At 37.6% G+C, this 23,294-nt stretch overlaps 1 protein-coding gene across 6 annotated transcripts in view; it reads right to left on the bottom strand.

Annotated features, from left to right (window-relative positions):
• ckap5 (cytoskeleton associated protein 5) overlaps window positions 1-23,294 on the bottom strand; it is a 93,426-nt gene that overhangs the window by 53,571 nt on the left and 16,561 nt on the right. For all 6 annotated transcript variants that reach the window (XM_073049677.1, XM_073049681.1, XM_073049683.1 and 3 more), the window contains exons 3-16: window positions 20,207-20,400; window positions 17,947-18,153; window positions 17,512-17,683; window positions 17,289-17,418; window positions 14,989-15,086; window positions 14,124-14,237; window positions 13,157-13,261; window positions 12,655-12,744; window positions 10,485-10,649; window positions 10,218-10,346; window positions 8,189-8,359; window positions 5,588-5,692; window positions 2,416-2,526; window positions 279-371 (exon numbers count right to left, since the gene is read on the bottom strand). In XM_073049677.1, coding sequence (XP_072905778.1) covers window positions 279-371; window positions 2,416-2,526; window positions 5,588-5,692; window positions 8,189-8,359; window positions 10,218-10,346; window positions 10,485-10,649; window positions 12,655-12,744; window positions 13,157-13,261; window positions 14,124-14,237; window positions 14,989-15,086; window positions 17,289-17,418; window positions 17,512-17,683; window positions 17,947-18,153; window positions 20,207-20,400 — 1,884 coding nt within the window. The remainder of the gene's footprint in view (window positions 1-278; window positions 372-2,415; window positions 2,527-5,587; window positions 5,693-8,188; window positions 8,360-10,217; window positions 10,347-10,484; window positions 10,650-12,654; window positions 12,745-13,156; window positions 13,262-14,123; window positions 14,238-14,988; window positions 15,087-17,288; window positions 17,419-17,511; window positions 17,684-17,946; window positions 18,154-20,206; window positions 20,401-23,294) is intronic.

Here is a 23,294-nt window from a genome sequence, read left to right as displayed (position 1 = left end):
GAAATAGCATTTTGTTAACTGAAATCATAAACATTAATAACCACATTAAGTTTCATAGCAATAATCAGTACTCTCACACGATCTAAATTATCCCAATGTACAAGTGATGGGAGATGTCAAGAGGAAAGTGTGATAAATCTCACTGGTATGACTGAACTATGACTGTTCATATGACTGAACTATGCCAATTAGCAAACTCCAAATCAAAATATTTTAGTGAAATATTTTCTGAAGGAACAGACCCAGAACTCAAAAGCTACCCATTTAAATAATCATACCTGAAAATTAGTTTCCTTCCAGCCTGGCTTTTTAGAAAGCATCCGCACAAGTGCCTGACAGGGCAGCGCTTTCTTCTCAGTGACTTCTACTCCCTGTAGTAGATGAAAGGGCCAGGATACAAGTTAATTTGACCAGCTGATACCACTTCAAAAGCTCCATCTTCTAAGACAAATAGTTGCAATATTCTGAACCAATCCAAGCTAAAGTTATTCAAGTTATGGATGCAATCTGTATCTGATACTTTTAGGAAGATTAACCACATCAACAAAATACCAAGGCAGATATGGTCGATAAAACATGAACATTTACAAGCTAAATTTTCTATTAGGCATATTGGGATGGAGAGGGGTGCAGGGTAAAAACCCAGGAACTGTATATACTTAAATATGCTCATATTTACTTCAATTTAATCATGCTTAATTTAATGAATGTGTCCTTGAGCAAGGCACTTAACCACACATTGCTCCAGTCCACCCAGCTGAAAATGGGTAGCGGCAAACTGCTGGGGGTTAACCTCGCAATAGACTAGCGTCCTATACTGGGGGGGGTGGACTCTCATACTCTCAGTCGCTTCACGCCACAGAAACCAGCATAAGCACCGGCCTGATGAGCCTGAAGGCTCGGGACAGACTTTAACTTTAACTAATTTAATGAAAAGCATAGTTATTCAGGAAGAACAGCTATTTCCTTCATATCTTAATTAGAACAAAGGCAGATATAAATTGTATATAGAGCACAAAACTGGGAAACTTGCGCTGATAAAATTTAATTTCAGAAATTTAGTATGGTTTATAACGCGATGCAATAATCAATTCCTTCACTGATTTTACACGATCATACAAATAAAAATGTGAAAACTTGAGAGGGATTGAGTGTGGATTGTTGTTGGTTGTTAACACTGGTAAAGATTTCTATAAACAACCCTAAAAATTGCCAACCTAGGGGGGAAAAAAAACACATTATAGTATTTAAATGTACTTTAAGCTTGCAATAATCAAACTCCTGGAAGCATAATGGGAACTGGGTAGAAAACGTCATAAGTAATGAACATTACTGAAGTTAGGTGTAGCTTTCATATTGACAATTGAATTGACGTTATTACTTAAATCCTTCATACACTTGATGAGGATTTAAGTCTCTAAACTCAAGAGTTATAGAATGGAATCTAAATTTCCATTTGTATCATTCCCATCTTGCTCCCTCCAACTGATCCCCAGGCAGAAGACGTCTTTAAACTGGTCCTTAAACTTTTTATTTTTAATACACATTGAAATCCTTCAAAAATCTTATCCCACTATTTCAACACTTTTCCACACTTCAGTGTACCAAAAAAGTGTGAATATAATTTGGGTTAGTACAAATTACTCCACCTCAAATTTAAGTGCCTTCAACTGTTCAGTGAAAAAATATTGAAAAATAATGGTATTTACTGCTGCTTAGATGTACAATTCCCTTCCAAAGCCTCTGGCTCTCAAGACGCTTTGAAATGTCTGATCAAGCTTTCAATGGGGCCCTGATATGCAGTCCTGTATCATTTTGTTTTGGTTCATGATACAGCTGTAAAAAAAAACACTAGAGGACTTTGCTATATTAAGGACTTCAGTATGGAAGCTGTATACATACTTAGCAGCTTAAAGAGAGGAATACAGGTGTTCCCCCCCCCCCCTTTACAAAGGTAGAGTGTTCCTATGAAACCTTTCTTAAGCCGAAATGGTGTAAAGCGAAGAACTATTAATTTATATGGGGAAAATTTTCGTAAAAGCAAAAATCCTCTTTGTAATGCGAAAGCAGGTTACTAATGTAGGTCTTTTGTAAAAGCAAAGTGGCATAAAGCGAACATTCATAAACCAGTGGTCACCTGTATAACCATACCAATATTGAGGTATGTATTTCATTGCTTCTAATAAAATAGTTCTGGCATCTTTTGAAATATGTTTAAAGTTGACAATGGCCTTATAACAAAGAATCAAAATGCTGTATGCACTACAATTCCTACAGAAACAGAGAACATGAAAGTCAACATTATAGCTTGATTTTCAAAGTGATACATTTGTTCCAAATACTACCCCATTTAACCCCTTTGTTTTGCACAAAACAATCCAAGCCTCACAAACGTGAGAAAGTCTGCAGTGATACCTTCTGGAACTCTTCCACACTGGCTAACCTTTCCTTCCAATTGCTACTATCAAGCTGTTGCAAGCACGAGGCCGGTAATACAGCTGCAGCTTTCTCTTCACAAACTTCAATCTTGTTAAGGAAAAGAAAAAAGAACTTTAAGCGCATCAGAAAACATGGAAATAGCATGGATTAGAGTTAATTGGGACACATCAGGGAACAGTACATTTTTGTTTACACAAGTGGCTGCACCAATTAGATGAAGTTTCATGGAAATAGTTAAAAAGGTATTAAAAAAGCACCAGCTACCAGAATCAGGTTTATTATCACTGGCATGTGCCATTAAATTTGTTAACTTAGCAGAAGTAGTTCAATGTGATACATAATATCGATGAAAATAAGTAACAGCATATGTATAATGATTAAAAATTATGCAGAACAGAAATATATTAAAAAAGTGAAGTAGTGTTCATGGAATCAATGTCCATATAGGAATCGGCAGAGGGGAAGAAGCTGTTCCTAAATTGCTGAGTGTGTGCCTTCAGGCTTCTGTACCTCCTACCTGATACTAACATTGAGAAAAGGGCATGCCCTGGGTGCTGGAGGTCCTTAATAATGGACACTGTCTTTCTGAGACAGCACTCCTCGAAGATGTCCTGGCTACTTTGTAGGCCAGTACCCAAGATGAAGCTGACTAAATTTACGACCTTCTGCAGCTTCTTTTGGACCTATGCAATAGCTCCCCCACCACTAGACAGTAATGCAGCCTGTCAGAATGCTCTCCACGGTGCATCTATATATGTTTTTAAGTGTATTTGTTGACATGCCAAATCTCTTCAAACTCCTAATGAAGCCGCTGTCTTGCCTTTACAACAACATCAATATGTTGGGACCAGGTTAGATCCTCAGAGTTCCTGACACCCAGGAACTTGAAATTGCTCACTCTCTCCACTTCTGATCCCTCTATCAGGATTGGTATGTGTTCCTTCAGCTTACCCTTCCTGAAGTCGATAATCAGCTCTTTTGTCTTACTGACGTTGAGTGGAAGGTTGTTGCTGTGACAGCATTCCAATAGTTGGCATATCTCCCTCCTGTACACCCTCGCATCTCCATCCAAGTTTCTACCAACAATGATTGTATCAGCAGCAAATTCATAGACGATATCTGAGCTATGCCTAGCCACACAGTCATGGGTATAGAGAGAGTAAAGCAGTGGGCTAAGCACACCCAAGGTGCACCAATGTTGATCGTCAGCAAGAGATATTATCACCAATTCACACAGATTGTGATCTTCTGGTTAGGAAGTCTAGGATCCAATTGCAGAGGGAGGTACAGAGGCCCAGGTTCTGTAATTTCTCAATCAGGACTGTGGGAATGATGGTGTTAAATGCTGAGTTGTAGTCGATAGGTGTTTGTATTGTCCAGGTGGTCTAAGGCTGTGTGAAGAGCCGTTGAGATTGCACCTGCTGTTGACCTATTGTGGTGAGAGACAAATTGCAATGGGTCCAGGTCCTTGCTCAGGCAGGAGTTCAGTCTAGTCATGACCAACCTCTCAAAGCATTTCATCACTGTAGATGTGAGTGCTACTGGGCGATAGTCAATAAGGCAGCTCACATTATTCTTCTTAGGCATTGGTATAATTGTTGCCTTTTTGAAGCAAGTGGGAACTTCCGCCCACAGCAGTGAGAGGTTGAAAATGTCCTTGAATACTCCCTGCCAGTTGGGTGGCATAAGTTTTCAGTGCCTTATCAGGTACTCTGCCAGGGCCTACTGCCTTGCAAGGGTCACCCTCTTTAAAGACAGCCCAACATCACGCTTCAAGACAGATCACAGGGTCACTGGATGCAGCAGGGCTCTTCACAGCTTTAGTTATATTCTCCCTCTAAAAGCAGGCTTAGAAGGGATTGAGTTCATCTGGTAGTGAAGCATCGCTGCCATTCATGCTTTGTAGGAAGTAAAATCACCCTTGAAATAGCCCTCCACAAGTCATACCTGGTTTTCTGGTACAAACCTGGGTCATCAGCCTTGAATGCCACAGATCTAGCCTTCAGCAGACAATGTACCTCCTGGTTCATCCTCAGCTTTTGATTTGGGACTCTGTGGGCACACATTCATCCACACAGGTCTTAATGACGTGACTAACAACTGCAGCATACTCATCCAGCTTCAAAGATGAATCCCTGAATACAGTCCAGTCTACAGATTCAAAGCAGGCCTGTAAGCACTCCTGTGCTTCCCTTGTTCATACCTTCTTTGTCCTCAGTACTGGTGCTGAAACCTTCAGACTTTGCCTCTACTCAGAGCAGAACCTACAGCCAGGTGATCAGACTTCTTGAAGTGAGGGTGTGGAATTACACAGTAGGCATTCTTGATGGTGGTGTCTCCACTGGTCCAGTGTGTTGTTTCCACTAGTACTGTAAATGATCTGTTGATGGTAATTGCTTAGTGATTGTTTCAGACTGGCCTGGTTAAAATCCCCCAAAATGAAGGTGAAGACGTTAGGGGGTGCTATCTCATAACATTTAACGAATTGTGTATTTAAATGAAAGACAATAAGTTAGAACATCAATATTACTACAGTACTATAAGACTATTAGCTATTAATAGAGGAATTAATCCAATTTACGCTGACATGTTCTTTTAATTGACTGTAAATGAACAAAATCATCACAGCATTAGTACAGACTGCCTCCAAATTTTCATTGTAACATTCAATGATCGGCAATACCTTCAAATTCTTCATAGTTCCTAACTTGAAGTAGCGAAATAATTTAATTTTCACTCCTGGCCATTTCTGGCATCTCCAAACCCAAATACTTGAAATGGCAGTGAACAGAACAATTCTGAATTGTCTTCCTGCTTAATTCTTACCAGCTATCAGTGACCAAAAAAAAAGCTGCTTTTTGAAAACACACAAATGGCTTTATTTTAAAACTGTTCACTTTAAGCATGTGTCTAACAGCCACAAAAAATGCACGCGACCCAAGTACAGTTGTCCCAAATAAGGAGCTGCCCCAATTAACAGGAATCCATGGTATCTGCAACAAAACTTAAAGTCCTAAAGAATACAATGGAAGCAATGTATCAGCATTCAGATTACAAAGTATGATATTTCTGTTTGAACAATTTAAAAAGACATTTGAGGAAGTCAATAGGCAGACTGGTCCACTGGTTTTTAAAGGTTACCACTTACAGCAAGCTCTGGTTCCACCTCTTTAGCCTCTGTTCCTTTTTTCCCTTTCCCACTTGGACCTGAAGGAGATACGACTGCTTTCACTTTTTTGGATGGCCCAACAGACTGCAAAATACCAAAAGAACACAATTCTTAAACATTAGTCTTTAGCAAAAGAGGGAATATAAGATAGCAAAAATTCCTGGGAAATTACGATTGGGAAGCTTTTAAAACCCCAATTAAAAATCCATGCAGAGAAATGATGAAATATAAAGGTAAACTAACCAATAATAACAAAAGATACTAAAACTTTTTTCAGATACATAAAGAGTAAAAGAGAGACAAGAGTGGTTATCAGACAAATGGAAAATTATACTGGAGAGGTCGTAATGGAGGGCGACACAAAGAACTGGTGGATGAAATGAGTAAGTACTTTGTATCAGTCTTCACAATGGAAGACACAAGCTGAATGCCAAAAATTAGAGTGTCAGGGGCAGGATTAAGTGTTGTTTCTATTATTTGGGAGAAGGTGCTTGGGCAACTGAAGGTAGATAAGCCACTGGGACCAGATGGAGTACACAGAGTTCTGAAAGCAGCTGAAAAGATTGTGGAGGTAAATAGATCATTTATTGATCACAAAGGAAATTACAGTATCACAGTAACATCCCCAAGTGCCAAGATACAAATATTAGAAGTAGAAAGAATAAAAATTAAATTAACACAAACAGTCTAATGGGGTAGGGAGGGGGCGCATCACTTTCCCGGCTATAGATTGACTCATTATACAGCCTACTGGCTGAGGACAAGAATGACCTTGGATAGTGCTCTTTGGAGTCTTCGTCCGCTAAAAGTGCTCCTCTGTTCAGCCAAGGTGGCACGCAGAGGGCGAGAAATATTTTCCAGAATTGCCAGGAATTTCCACAAGGTCCTATTGATCTTTCAAGAATCACTAGATTGCGACATGCTTCTAGAGGAATGGAAAACTGAAAATGTCATTCCACTTTTAAGGAAGAAGGGAGACAATAGAAAGGAAATTATAGGCCAGTTAGTCTGACATCATTAGTTGAGAAGACAGTCTATTATTAAGGATAAATTTTTGGGGTACTTCAAGGCACATGGTAAAATAGGCCGAAGACAGTTAAGTTTTCATCAATTGGAATTCTTTGAGAAATTAACAGGCAGGATAGACAATGGAAAGTCAGCATATATTGTCTACTCGGATTTCCAGGTGGCTTTTGACAAGGTGCCGCACATTAGACTCCTTAACAAGAGCCCTTGGCATTACAGGCAAGATAATAGCATGGATAACTGGCAAATGAGGGAAAGTGTGGGAATAAAGCGGGCCTTCTGCTTATCTGCTGGTGGTGAGTGGTGCTCTACAGAGGTTGGAGCTGGGACTTCTTGTCACATTATATGTCAATGACTTTGTTGACTGAATTGATGGCTTTATGGCCAAGTTTGCAGACAATACAAAGGTAGGTGGAGGGAAAGGTAGTGCTGAGAAATCAGGGAGTCTGCAGAAGGACTTGGACAGATTGGGAGAATGGGCAACTAAGAAGCAAATGGAATACTGTCAACAAGTAGATACACGATCATGCACTTTGGTAGAAAGAATAAAGGCGCAGACTATTTTCTCAACAGGGAGAAAATTCACAATTCAGGAGGTGGAAAGGGAATTGGGAGTCCCTGTGCAGGATTCCCCACAGGTTAACCTGCAGGTTGAGTTTGTAGTGAGGAAGGTAAATGCGTCGTTAGAATTAATTTTGAGAGCACTAGAATACAAGTGCAAGAATATAATGCTGAGACTTTGTAAGGCACTGGTCAGACCGCACTTGGCTGTATTGTGTGCAGTTCGGAGCCCCTTATCCAAGATGTGCTGGCATGGAGACAGTCCAGAGGATGTTCATGAGAATGATTCCAGGAATGAAAACATTAATAAACGAGGAACATTTGATGGCTCTGGGTCTGTACTCACTGGAGATTAGAAGGGGTGGGGAGGGGGAAGGAGAATCTCATTGAAACCTATCGAATGTTGAAAGTTCTGGAGAGAGTGGACGTGGGGAAGAGGTTTCCTGTAGTGTAAGAATCTAGGATCAGAGGGCACAGCCTCAGAGTAGAGTGACGTCAATTTAGAACAGAGATGAGGATGAATTTCTTTTCCAAGAGGGTCATGAATCTGTGGAATTCATTGTCATTAGTGGGTGCAGAGGCCAAGTCATTGAGTATATTTAAAGCAGAAATTGAAAGCTTCTTGATTAGTCAGGACATGAAAGGTTACGGGAAGAAGACAGCAGAATGCAGTTGAGAGGAATAAGCTGGCCATGATGGAATGGTGGAGTAGATTCAATGGGCCAAATGGCCAAATTCTGCTTTGATGCTTTATCATATAAATACTTAATGATTACACCAGCTTGGAAACATCATTGAACAGAAGCATTTTCAATTTTTGAAAAATATCACTTCCAGCATAAACACTAAGATTAGCATTATATCCAACAGATGGCAAATCTATAGTACCGAAAGTAAATACATATTAAGGATGTTAAAAATAAATTTAAAACTTTACAAATTCATTACTTACGACAAGTAAGGGGAAAAAGTAGATTCAATCTTTAAATCTACCTTGCTAGCAGGTTTCTTTGACTGCCCAGCAGTTTTGCTTGTAGAGCCATCAACTTTGTCTCCACTGCTTGAAGATGAACTAACTTTTCCTGATGCTCCAGTCTTTACTTCTTTCGATGCATTGCCTTTTTTCCCATGAACAAGTTCTACTTTATCTGAAGATTCTTTAATCTGAAATGGCAACAAACATGCTGCAATTAGAAAGAACATTTAAAGGTACAATGTGGTACCAGACCTGATCTTATACCACCTCAAAACAGCTTTAACACAAGGTAAATCACTAAACCTTTCATCTCTTCTGCTTCTGACTTATGGCATCTGCATACCTCAAACCTGTTTACCCAGAATAAAGTTCATAATTACCACAAAACTAATTAGTGGTTTCATACTTACATTCGTACTCAAAACACAACCACCAAAGTGCCATGATTAAGTATGTTTCAAAAATTTAAACTTACGCGGACAAAGCCAACATTAGATTAGCATTTTAATTTTACCCCGACCACTACCATACTTCACCCTCAAACAATAGCATTTCATCAACTTCTGCAGAGATATCCAAATACCTTTTCTTCAGCTTCAAATGTCCCATATGTAGCAAGAATTCTACATTAATCTATTTTAACTGCAACCAAAGTGGCTATTACTTTTCCAGAATTAACAGACTTTACACTTAGCATTTGGATGGCACTCTGCTGGAGGAATTTAGCAGGCCAGGGAGCATCTATGGAAAAGGGTAAACAGTCGATGTTTCAGCTGAGATCCTTCATCGAGACTGGAAGGAGGAAGACACCGGAATAAAAAGGTGGGGGGGAAGAAGAGAAATGAGGGGGAGGACTAGAAGGTGATAAGTGAATCCAGATGGGTGGGAAAGGTAAAGGACTGGAGAAGTAGGAATCTAATAGGAGAGTAGAGTGAACCATAAGGAAGAGGGGACCCAAGAGAAGTAATAAGCAGGTGAAATGAGATAAAAGGCTAGAGTGGGGAATAGAAAAGGAGGAGAGGGATTTTTTTTTTTTTAAACCAGAAGGTGAAATTGTTATTCATGCCATCAGTTTAGAGGCTACCTAGATGAATACAAGGTGTTGCTCCTCCACCCTGAGAGTAGCCTCATCTTGGTACAAGAGGAGGCCATGGCCTGACATGTTGGAACAAGAATGGAAATTAAAATGTCTGGCCACTGGAAAGTTCAGTTTTAAGCAGATGGAGTGGAGGAACTCAACAAAGCGGTCTCCCAACTTTTTCTGGTCTCACCAATGTAGAAGAGCCGCATTGAGAGCGCTGGATACAATAGATAACCTCAGCAGATTCACAGGTGAATTGTTTCCTCAACTGGAAGGACAATTTGGAGCTCTCAAGGGAGGTTTGGGAGGAGCTAAGTGGGCAGCTGTAGCACTTTGGCCACATGCAAGGATAAGTGCAGGGAAGGATGAACGGACAAGGGAATGGACATGTCATTCCTCACATTTAAGTTTTGAGTAAATGTCATTTACTGAACTGTAGATGTCAGCAAAATATAAAATGATAGATGCTTCTTTAAGGGGTTGAAGTTTTCAGGGGTAATCTTTCTATCAAATGCTTTGGAGCATTCTAACACGGCCTGACTGTTTACTCCTTTCCATAGATTCTACCTGGAATGGAGGGTGTGCACGTGTACGTGCGTGCGCTCATTGATTTGGACAGAGCATCTGTAGACTTCCCCACATTTGTGGTCACTTGATATGGGCAATGCTGGCCTGACCACAAAACAGATGTTTTATTTATTGTTCCAGTCCAGGTGGAGGATTTTGCAGAGAAGGTATCGGTGGTATCATTCCAGTGTCTTGAGATTCCTTCCAATGGGTAGTCCCAGTCTCAGAAGCTCTAATGCTTTGTGCCAAGTCTAATGCCTCATGACAAAAAGCTCACTAAATTTCACAGTAAGGAACAAACTAAGAAAAATAAACTTGACACCTAATTTACAAGTTTAATTGTGGAACATTATAACTTTAAAATGTTAATTAGTGAAAAATTCATTGTTGTGACTCACCTTGTCGAGCTTCAATTTATCAACATCAACAAGGAAAGGATTCATTGCTCTCTCACCAACAACTTTCAGAGCAGTACCTAGCGCTTCAAAAGCAGCATCTCTGACTTCAAGTGCAGAATCATTAATTTGCTGTACAGAATTGGATTATATTAGTTTTATAGGGTCACTAATTGTATCAATTATCTTAAAACAGTTATTTCATTAATGAAGCAAATAGCAAGATTTTTTAATAAAAAATAAGATTTGCATTACAACTCTATTACATACCTTAAGCAGTGCAGCACAAAGTGGTTTTAAAAGGCTTTTTGGCAACGTGGTTGGAGTGCAGTAACGGAAACTTCTTGCCAAGAAGAGTGATGCTTGCTGCTTGATTGATGGATTTTTGTTATCCATTACAGCCAAAACATCTTCACTTACATTCTGTAATGTGGTCTGAATCGACACAGGTAATTAAAATTGGCGCATATTCCTGCATCTCAAGAACATTTTGACAGCATACTCTGCTCATGGAAAACTTCAATGTTTCTATCATGTCAGTAGCACAATGTTCAGTTTTAAATGTTCCACTCCAATAAATTCTAAAATTAGGTAATTACCATGAAAATTATGATCGTAGAACTGCAAGCACTTTTACTAGACAAGTCAAATAATCTGCAGATACTTATCAAAGTACTTAACCAATTCAAAAATTGCTGAACACCAACGTCAGACTGAAGAAGCCAAAAAACAAAAAGCCAAATTTAGAAGTTGAGATTAAATCTGTGGGAAGAGGCAGGACCCATTTACTATGTGCCATCATGCATTAAACATCTGAAGATCACCAGGAACATGAAAAAATATCTAAATGCATCTTGATCCAATTCAAAGTAAGCACCCTCCCTGTAGTCATCTTTTTCCACATTGTTATTCTTCACATTAAACTGAACTTACGAACCACCAGACTCAAAAAAGTTACTTTCCCTAAGCTGTAAGGATAACCAACATCTCAACCCAATAATCCACCCCTTCACACCCCCAACTACCATATTGTTAGTGCGAGTTTATATAGACAAACCTGTGCCTTGCATCACTCTATAGACATACAATGCATGTCGAGTTATCTTGGGTATTTATATTTATTGAGTTTTTTTTATTATTGTGTTTTTATCTTATTTTGTCTCTTTTGTGCTCCAGAGCAGAGTAACAATTATTTTGTTCTTCTTTACACTTTTGTGACATGATCCTTGGATACCATGCTGTTGCAATTCATTTCTTTCTAATTTAGGCCAGCTCCAATTTCCTATACAAATTTTCTTTTTAAAAATATGGGCATTGTCAATAAGGAACATTAATGGCATATTTTGGTTAGCCAATTAATTTTGCAATGATACCCACCTGGACAATTATAACATTTTACTTATGAGGCATGTGAGAAAACATTTTCAAATTTTGTAATTTGCTTATCACTTCCAAAGAATTTCAGAATGCATTTGACCCTAGAAGGTCCCAGCATCAATCAGTGAAAGCTCAATAATTGAGCCTATTAATAACTTACTTATTAAACTTCTAAAATTGTTATTGTTCTGGCATTGTTTACCATGATTGGTGATACTGTTTTAACTCAGTGTCTTAACCGTAATATGCAAGCTATATTAACATGTAAATAGTACATGCTACTATGTGGACAACTGTGTGACTATGGAGAGGACTGTAGAATCATCTGACAAGCCAACAGTTAAGTCTTTTTAAGGAATAATGAGCCTAAAAAATGAAGTCATTTCAGTATGAGGGCTTCATGAGAATTCAAGTCTCATGCAGGAACATTTCTCAAACAAATCCAGTAAAGTTAAATGTAGCCAAGGTAAAAAGACCATTAAATTTGAGTCTCACTCAAGATACTTGAGACCAAGAGAAAAAATATGACAAATCCATGGAGCTAAATTTTAAATACTAGGGGAGTTCTCTCAAATACTCAATCAAGTCAATAGCTACGCTCAGTACCTAAAGATAGCTAGAAACATATTTGATAGTAATTACAAACTTTCAGAAACTGTCACAGAGTGCTTTGTAATACCAGGTTGTCAAAAAAAAAAACACAATATGGACATTTCTGAGATGATATAGAACAGCATCTGAAAGCAGAATAGAAATGCAATACAGAAATCTGAATATTGTTATATTTAGCTCAAGGAGAGGAAGATATTAAAAATACTGGCAAGTGAGAAGCTCAAAATTTCCATAGTTGCAAAAGGACGAATACACATGAAATATTAAAAATTACAACATAATCAGCTATCATTGTCAGATACACTGACAAGAAGAAATCCACAAAAGAAAACAACAATCTGTGCAGAACTAAAACAGCAATAAAGGAATGTGCCACATTGTACAGGATATCTGAATGCAATAATGTTAACATTTCAGCACATATGCTTCACAGTATCAATACTGAACTTACTGTAAGAAAAACTGCATCAATGGCTTCTTGCAAAGCCTGAACTACTTGAGGTTTCTTCTCTTTAAACTTTTCCAGCAGAGTTGGCACCACCTAAAACATTGAATAAACACATTAATTTACAACTCTGATGAGCATTTGAACAAAGACACTACAGATTCATAGCATCATTACAATTAAAAAGTAAATTCACAACAGAATCAGACAGATGACATTAACAAGTACTATTAAAAAACTGTTTTGGTGGATTAAAATAAGGTCCTAATCCCAACCTGATTGAAAAATACACACATAGAAAAATATTAAAGTTATCCATGGATTATGAAGAGTAGTAATCTTCTCGGATCCCAATCAATACCAAAATATTTCAGTGAAAACATTTCAAATCAGTCATCCCTAAAGCAACTTTTATTTTGGAAACATTCCCAAAGGAACTTCCATTTTCTTCATTTATTCACAACAATCATAAAAACTATTGAAAAGTCAGATGTTATTTGAAACTTACATGTGAAGCATAGGTTTGGAACCTTTTTCTGAGACCAGCAGCTAGACCAGCAAGACACTTTGCACCCAGTGCTACAAGCAATACATTGGAATCTTTTCCAATGACCTAGAGCAGAGAGTTCAGAAAGATGATTTCAATATTTAGATACAAAATAACTTTAACCTGGGAACCTAAATAAAAATAATGCAGGAGATATTCAAAAGCAACTACAGACCCTCTTAGGCAACCTTTTAATGGTTAAGTGGACAAAGAATTCTTAAAAGGATTATACCGAAAACAGACCCTCACTGATCACAAACAATTCTAACATTAGCAATCAACTAGAATCTGCACACCAAACAAATACACAGTAATGCCGCAGCCAGCAGTGTTGCCAATTTGCTCAAAGTTTGCTTTGTCTTAATATGAAAAGCATTCAGCTTGATTCTACCGTATTTATTGCCTAGTGTCGTTTTAGAATTCTAGGCTGGTGGCTCAATGCAATTGTGACCAAGAGCTACACTACAAGACTCAGGGAAAATACCACTTGTCAGATGCAACATTAAACAATAAGACATACTGACCCAAAAGCAGAAAATGATTTGAGCAAGTCAAAAGCCCGGTATGAAATAAAGCACAAAAAATGATTGACCTTTAAGATTCACATTAACAATAACAAAAATAAGTACTCGGCCAAAAACAAAAGATTTGCCAAAGAAATGTTTGCATGATAATAAGAGACAGCACTGTTTTAAGAAAGCAGAAATATACATGACAACCACTTTCTACACCATATTTGATTTTAATCTTATGATATTGAGGTACATCATGCAATTTTGTTTCAAAATCAGAATTCAATATTCTAAAATCCAGGCAGATATTTCCTCCTCTGAAAACCTAGCATGAGTGAGAAAGTCAACGTATAACAGTAGAACAATATTCTTTAATTAAGCTATTTAAAATGCAGTACACACTAGTCAGACTTTACCTTTTTAAGTGCTCTCACAACATCTAAATAATCTCCTGATTCCAGCTTGGGATTTTTTACAAGCGCCTCAAGAACTTCCAGAGCTTCTTTTCGCTCCTGCCACTTTTTGGCCTCCTATTTTAAAAAGGGGAAAAAAAGGCTTGCTTAGTATGTAAATTAGATCTACTGGCAACTAGAGTACCCTTTAGCATATCGTTGAATCAAATTCCTGTTTGAACAGTAACAAGGACTTAAGTGTCATTTAGTTAAGAAACACATTTCTTTTTGATAAAGTATCTTCAAACAGACATCAATGAAAAGTACTAATAATACATTGCCAAACATGATAGACATCAGATCTATTAATAGTAACTGTTCACAAAGTCCACATGTAAGGATGCAGCCCCTTAATATGCTGCACCACCAATTCCAACTGCAGAATATAGGCTGAATGTTTCACTTCTTTGTAAAGCTACACGATTTAGTTTGAAGTAGTTTGCCTTACTTCAAGTACAATGAAAATTACTAAATTTTCAAAATGTGAAAATGAAAGATGTTGACATCCCAATTTAAAAGATCATAAAACCAGTAGTATATTTGAATTTCACAAAGGCAATAATGGCTACATTAAAAAAAATCATTTTGTAAAGGAATAAAAAAAAGAGTATTTCAGCTTCCAAATTAGTTTACTATTGATCTCAATATACAAGGCATTTCAAAGATGGTGCACTCAACTTAACCAAGTTATTAAAAACAGTGAATTGAATAAATGAGACTAACACAAAAGAGAAAATGAAGTAGAAGGGAACAGAATTCCTTCATTTATTCTCAAACAAAACAAAATGCGTTTCCTAATAAAGGATCACACAGTAGTTTAAGTACTTACAATTTTGTCATAGAAATCTTTTGGAAGCTTTAAAAGAATTTCAACAGGTTCTAAAAGTTCATAAGCATCCACAACAGGGGCTTCAGCTTCCTCTTCATCTGCAAGATAAAGACAACTTTAATTTTCTTTGCCTTTAACATATACAAATTTGGCAGCTGAGCTGCAATTCAAGATCAACCAATTCTGTATAGTCCTATTTCCCTTCCAATTGCACAAATGATTTTCATTTAATCACACTAAGTTTTCTTCCCAAATTACTGCAAAGGTTCCTGGGGATTAATATTTCTTTTGTAACTTCATTTCCCTCTTCACAAATGCAGACACTTCCGAACTAAATTTCCAAATGAATTTTTAACTGCTAACATTATTTCCAAAATTCCCATCCGTAGAAATCATTGGCATTTGCTAACAACAAAATGGCAGTAAAGCACCTAGGAAATAATAATAGAATTGATCAGAATTTATAGAAGGAAAATTTTGTCTTAACAGGAGCTTAATTTTCACTAATAAGACTCAAACAAGACGATACAGTTACAAGATACAGAACTAGTCATTTAAAACAGAGCTGTATAGAATTTAACTTTTCAGAGGCTGAATCTCTACAATTCTTCAGAGGTTTATGCACACTAGATCACTTGCGGTATTATAGTTAAATAAGTTTCTTTAATTTGGTCATAGCCAGAATCAATCCTGTCCATAACCTCCATCTGTTGCAATTTGCTTATCATCACAATAGGTCTACAGAAGATCTCATTGGCTCTCTACTCAGGTCACATGAACAATAGCAATCCCTACAACAGGCTGCTGTTTATATATTACAGCTCAGCATTCAACACAATCATACCCTTAGTTTTCAACAAGCTCCAAAAGCTGGGCCTACATGCCTCCTTCTGCAACTGGATTTGTCACTTCCTCACTGGGAGACCACAGTCCATGTGGATTGGAAATTACATCATTTTGCTGGGGCACGTCAAGAATGCATGCTTAACTCTCTGCTCATACCCACGACTACATGGCTAGACACAACTCAAACTGTGTCCATAAATTTACCAATGACACAACTATTAATTTCAGATGGTGATGAGGAAGCATACAGGAGTGAGATAGATCAGCTGGTTGAGTCATGATGCAACAACAAACTTACACTCAACATCAGCAAGACCAAAGAAATGATTGTGGACTTTAAGGGAGGTCGAGGAAATACACACCAGTGCTCATTGAGGGATCAGCAGTGGAAAGTGTAAGCAGTTTCAGGTTCTTGGGTGTCAACATCTCTGAAGATGTATCCTGGGCCCAGCGTACTGATACGATTACAAAGGTGGAACAATAGTGACTATATTTCATTATGAGCTTGAAGAGACTTGGCATGTCACCAAAGACCCTTGCAAATTTCTACAGATGTACTGTGGAGAGCTGGCTGCATCACCACCTAGTATAGAGTGGCTATGTACAGGACTGGAAAAAGCTGCAGAAAGTTGTAAACTCAGCCAGCTCTATCATGGGCACTCGCCTCCCCAGCATCAAGAACCTTTAAAAGGCCATATCTCTAAAAGGCAGCATTCATCAGTAAGTATCCCCATTACCCAATATACACCCTCTTCTCATTTCTACTACTAGGGTTCTACAGGAGCCTGAAGACACTCAGCATTTCAGGAACAGCTTCTTCCCTTCTAAATGGACAGTGGCCCCATCTACACTATCTCACTTTCGTTTTGCAATACTTTTTTTTTAAAATATACTTATTGTAATTTAGTTTTTGTATTGTGTATTGCACTGTACTGATGCTGCAAAACAAATCTCACAATATACACCAGTGAAATCAAATCTGATTCTGATTTATTTAACGATGTTAAAGGAATTCAATGGCACAGAAGTTGACACCAGTGTGGATCAGCTGCGATTATATCAAATGCCACAAACAGGCTTGAGGGGACCTACTTCTGCACCTTTTTGGTGTTCTAACTCAGACCAGACAAGTGGGAAGCAGTACTTAAGTATACAATGAAAGGGCTCTGAAAGGGTTTCGGGAGTCTTCACTGTACAAAATAATGTTGGCAAATTGGACAAAAAAGCCAGTCTGACAATTATAAAAGCCAGGTGAAAGTACGGGTCATGAGAAGACTACTAAGGCTTCAAGTGCAATAAATAAATGGACAAGGACACATCATATAGAATAGACGGCTTCTTCCTTCTTCCATTTCTATGCTCTATCTAGAAAAGTCAACTAAAATGAGACGAGTAAAAATCAAATAGCATGAATTTACTCCATGTGCTTTTTGTGATCAATGTGTTTTACTGACCTTCTTCATCTTCACCCACTGCTTGCTGCTGCTCAAATTTGGTTTTGAGATCTTGTTGAGAGCGCAAGAATCTGGACTGTCTAGGGGCTGTGGTTGGCAACTTAACCCATTCTTCTTCAAGTTCCTTCAACTGTGTGGTGGTTTGGAAGAAATCCAAATATTTATCTTAGCATTTGATACAGCAAAAGTGATGCAACAAAGTTAATGTATGAATGTACCATACCTGCACAGAATTAATATTTTGCAGTGGTGGTCGTAAGGCATCACGAATCCATTTGTATACTTCCACAGCCAATAATTTAGCTTCATCTCGAACTGCTTTTTCTCGAGATTCAAACAACTTTGGCAATACCTTGACAATTGGCTTGAGTTGTATTATTTTTGAACCAAATTCACTATAAAAATAATGTTAATTTTCAGTGAATTTTATACATTTTAAAATGTGGCTTAGTTTGCTAAGGAATTTTACACTTTTCCCAGATATTTCACACCCAAATCATTTTATTCACAATTAAATGTGCAGATGTCACTTGAAGACAAAACTTGAACATTTGATTACTTTTATAAAATTAATTTTATAATTTTATAAACTAATTTTTATAAAACTAAGGGACAATGATTTCTACAATTTCAAGAAATTATAACATGCTAGATTTACCTGAGTGCCTTCCTTATAGTTTCTATGCAAGCCACAACAACCTTAGGGGTTTTGTTGTCCAGCCCTTTCAGTAGTTCCTCTTGCACAGGTTCAGTCTTCTCTATTTCTATATACATAAGACATATTTCCATTCCCAACTCCTTGGCTCTGGCTTTCGGTTGGTTGAAGACTTTATTTACAACTCCAGATACCACCTCTCCAGCCGTTCTGAAATGATAAGTAGTAATAATTACTCCAGTGATTATTACTAAAATACATTACAAAAAAGGAGTACTGTTTGAGCAGCTCTTATCCAAAATACTAAAACCTCCGAAATGTAAATTTTTTTGAGCACTGACATGACATCACAAATGGAAAATTCCACAAGACACTGGTAAAGTTCAGAGGCAATACACAGGTCTCTACACACCACAGACAGTTCTGAAAAGTAGCCTCACATGGGTAAAGACCAGAAAACACTGCATTAAGCGAAAAATGAAGATCTTGCTCATGTATTGAAAGAGTGGATTAGTCAGCAGAGTTAACCTATAAGGCTTAACAGTATGCTGATCATGACATAAGCAACGACCTATCACAACAAACTGAAAATTGAACGCAACTGTTTCATGCAAAAAATTGTTAACTAAACCCCCTCCCTCAGTTGTTGTGGAACAGATGGGTGTTTGAAATCAATGGCAGATATGAAGCCAATCACAGCACTAGAACCCAGTAACAGACATGACTGGGATGGTCATTCAACTCCAACAGTCCATGGAGGACCTAGTTCCACTATGTCAGAATGTGGACTGTTTACTCTGAGCTTCACACCAGCTGCACATAAGCTGCATGTGTAATGCAAATGGATTTTGTGTTTAGACTTGGGTCCCATTCCAAAGGCATCTCAATATACAAGCACAACTATTACAAGATCTGAAACACTTCCAGCCGCAAGCATTTTGGATCAGGGATGTTCAACCCGTATAACACTTTCATGGCCAAAATATACCACAGTTCTGCTCCAGATCAGCACGAGAGAAGTATTATTCTGCATTTGCACGTGAATAAGAAAAAAAGTTGGTAACATTCAAAAGATTCTCAAAACATGTTAATTTATCCATGTAACCCATCAGTAACAAGATAAATAACTAATTTTTTTAACCAAGTCTGACCATGATTTAAAAACAAAGACTTGCTTCAAATTTTAAGTAACACTTTATTTTGGGTTTTTTTTGGAGCGGACATTAATCAGAGCTGTTCATTTACCTGTTGTTTTGAATCTGATCATTAATTCTAATTATATTTGGACTTAAATACATCTTCAACATCTGTTAAAGAAATTAAGAAATTCATGGATCTATTATGGAACAGTTTCTACATACAGAACAGGCACACACAGGTGTCCCCTGTTTTTCGAACGTTCACTTTATGACAGCTCGCTGTTACGAAAGACCTACATTAGTACCTGTTTTCACTAACCAAAGAGGATTTTCGCTTTTATGAAAAAAAGACGCCCGCTTTATTCGTGTGTTTACCCCAAGAAAAACTACCTTGACCGTGAAGCCTTGTGCAGGCAGTTGTGCACGCATGCGTGTACTTGCATACGCGCCGATTTTTTTCTCCAAATCAATTTTGCCTCGTTGTCTTCCCGATTTTGAAGAGTGAAACTACACCATACATACAATATTTCTACTTTATATAGGCTGTATATTTATCATATCATTCCTGCTTTTAGTATATGTTCTTGTTATTTTAGGTTTTATGTGTTATTTGGTATGATTTGGCAGGTATTTTTTGGGTCTGGGAACACTCAAAAAATTTTTCCCATATAAATTAATGGAAATCGCTTCTTCGCTTTACGACACTTTGGCTTACAAACGGTTTCATAGGAATGCTCTACCTTCAGATAGCGGGGGAAACCTGAATATTTAAAACAACAAATTATCACCCATGGTAACTTGGATTATTCCAAACCATTTGTATATACCATATAGCCATATAACAATTACAGCACGAAAACAGGCCATCTCGGCCCTTCCAGTCTGTGCCGAACGCTTACTCTCACCTAGTCCCACCTATACTGAAAGAGATCTCATATTAGACAAGTCAGTATGTAGTCAGGATAATTAGTTAATTCTTGCAATTTCACAAAATTACAAAGATCCCAAAACATGCAACACTTATACAACATGCAGCTCGTGCATTTGGAAGCCCATGCCAACAGAATTTAAAACATTAAATGAATGAACATCAATGGAATTGGTTTCAAAGAAAAACAACTTACTTTCCAGCAACATGAGCATTTTCTATGTAAGTAAGTGCAGCTTCCAGTCCTTTCAGTTGAGCTACTGCATTTGAATCAGTTACAAATTTTTTGATTAATCCTAGGTATTTTGACCATTCCGGGCTTTTTTCATCTGATATCTTCTGAAATAGTTTTGCAGCCTCTTCATAGCCATTCAGTCTAGCCTTCCACACCTGTAATGGATTTGTTTTCCATCAACATTAATAATGTTACATCAATATTAACAACACCTTGCATTTCATTTAAATGTACCTGCTAATCCAGAGCCACAATCTCATTATTAGCTTAATATTCTTCTAGTAATGGATCAGTAACTCACCCATATTTGTCTCCATATACAACATCACAAGTTTTGTATGATCATCTCTGCTACAGTATTTTATTCTCGCCCAACATAAGTTACAAGTGCCAGGAAACCTGAGGAATTAAAATCTGGCATCCCGTTCAGCAGTAGGATAGCGTCAAACACAAGCTAAATTTACCACATGCCGAACTGATCACATAGTATTCGGAAAGTGGCTAGTATTAATCAGAGATAAAATTAAATCATCCATCCAAAAGTTAGCAAGCACACAATAAGTACGGAAAATAGTGCTCAACACAGTTGGATTTTTGTAATGAGACAGAGGGCTGAAGATAGGAATGTTGTTGACACTAGTCAAAAAGCCACAGTCTGTCAACAAAACAATCCACGGAATGAAATCAGTAGTTGTACGAGTACAAATTAGCTTAGGGACAAGAATCATAGTGATACTTTAGGGTGCAGAAAAGTATATTGTATATAAAGGATCAGCAAGTGAATTTTTTAAAATTTATTCTTTCTGAGGTGGTGGTGCCACACCATTTCACAAAGTTGACCAGAACGGAAAAAATGGATGGCAGACATCTTCCTTGAAGAATATTAATAACATGAATGCAGCAAACCCATCCTCAAAATGTGCAAGCGACAAAACAGATGTAGTAAAAATGGAAGAAAATGGTAACTGACCAATAGACTAGTAACAAGTGCAGACATGGAAGATATGTTATTGTAGTTAATAAAATATCACTTTCATTCTTACAGGAAACAATTTTAAAAGTAGAAATTCAAAGTGGTTGTAGGGAAAACCAGGGACATAACCCTTTCAATGTGGCAAGAGAGGTCAAGAAACATTAAAAGTGCAAGGATTACAACTTACCTATAGGAAAGATGGAGAATAAAAAAAAATGAAACTTGTATCTCTTCAAAATCCAAATTTTGCCACACCCAAATTCATGTACCCAATTCTGGTTACAATGCTCAAAAAGCTTACAAAAAGCAAGTCAGATGATGCAGAATAAGTTTAGAATATTCAGGGCATTGAGAGATTAATTAAAATGGATGGAGTTATGTCTTAACTGTTTTTGTGCAACAAGATGGTCGGTTTATATAGATAATTTGATAGACATGTTGAAGATTTCACACATCCAGAAGAGATTGAAGAGTAACTGAATGCACAGATTGAAAAGTATATAAGGTTAAATTTAAATACAAGGATCAGATCAATGTGGAAAAGTATCATATAGCAAGATTACGTTTGTTGCCCGAGAGAATGGTGGAAACAGATTTAATTTGCACTTCCAAAAAGGAAATCCATTTAATATTTGAGAAGGAGCTGAATAACATGACCACATTGTTCTTGGAAAACCTGAATGGCAACTTCCTAGGCTTCAACAATGATATGGAAAATATTCAGTCTGAAATTCAACCCAGCACTTGCATCACCATTGTCTGAACACTGAATAAACAGTAAACAATACTATGTGCAATGTTTATTGGTGTACCATGGTCCAGAGGAACATCGTTTCATTTGATCCTGTATATATATCACATACATACATACATACATACACACACACACACACACAGTCAGATGGCAATAAACTTGAAAATGATAGGTTATCATAAACATCGTAAAGTTCTTCCTGAAATCAATTATTTGCACCAATTTCCATTTTACTTAACATTTTTTGGTATCAGGGTATAACAGATAAGGATGGCATTCATTGCTTATTCCCAATTGTGGTGAACTACTATCCTTAAAGCTACTAAGAAGAGGACTTCAGGATTTAAGAACACCAAGACTCCACTGTCTTTGGAGCTATGTGAGGACAATGTGAAATTTGAAGGGGAACCTCTAGGTGTGGTGTTACCATGTGCCACCCTTTCCTTGTCCCACTTTGTAGCAAAGTTTATAGCTAGGAATAAGCTGTCAGAGTGACCTAGGTAAAATACTAAGGTACATTTCAGAAATCATACATGCTGCCATTCATTCCTTACATCAGCTATAGCTATCGTGCACAAATGGTGAAAGAATACAGAACAGTATAGGAATAGGCCCTTAGCCCATGATATTGTGCTGAATATTGTAATTAAATGCAAAACTAAACTAATCCCCTCTGCTTATGTAAGAATCTCCCTCAATCCTCTGCACCTGAATATGCCCAAGAAGCTCAATCATATTTGCCTCGACTACCATAACCTGGCAGTACATTCCAGACACCCACCCTTAACTGAAGAACTTGCCTTGCACATCTCCTTTGAACTTATCCCCTCTTGCCTGAGATGCATGAATTCTTGTATTAGATATTTCAACTCCAGAAGATACTAGCTGTTTATACTATCTATGTCTCTCAATTCTATCAACTTCCACCCCATCTCCCTTCACCCTCTACCACAGAGAAAACAAGTTTGTCCAACCTCTCCTTATAGCACATGCCCTCTAATCCAAGAAGCAATTCTGCATTCCCTCCAAAATCTCCAGATTCTTCCTATAATGGGCACCCAGAATTTAATGCAAGACTACAGGTGCAGCAAACCTTCGTTACTATGCTGTGCGGCTAACTACAGGACCCAAGATCCATCTATACAGTGGCATGCAAATGTTTGGGCACCCTTGGTCAAAGTTTCTGTTACTGTGAATAGTTAAGTGAGAAGATGAACTGATCTCCAAAAGTCAAAGTTAAAGATGACACATTCTTTTCAACATTTTAAGCAAGATTAGTGAATTATTTTTGTTTTGTACAATTTTAGAGTGGGGAAAAAGGG

Source organism: Hemitrygon akajei, chromosome 6 (genome assembly GCF_048418815.1).
Source record: "Hemitrygon akajei chromosome 6, sHemAka1.3, whole genome shotgun sequence".
NCBI classification, from domain to species: Eukaryota; Metazoa; Chordata; class Chondrichthyes; order Myliobatiformes; family Dasyatidae; genus Hemitrygon; species Hemitrygon akajei.
The sequence above is the reverse complement of the archived record's forward strand: the minus strand, read 5'-3'. Positions and strand labels throughout refer to the sequence as shown.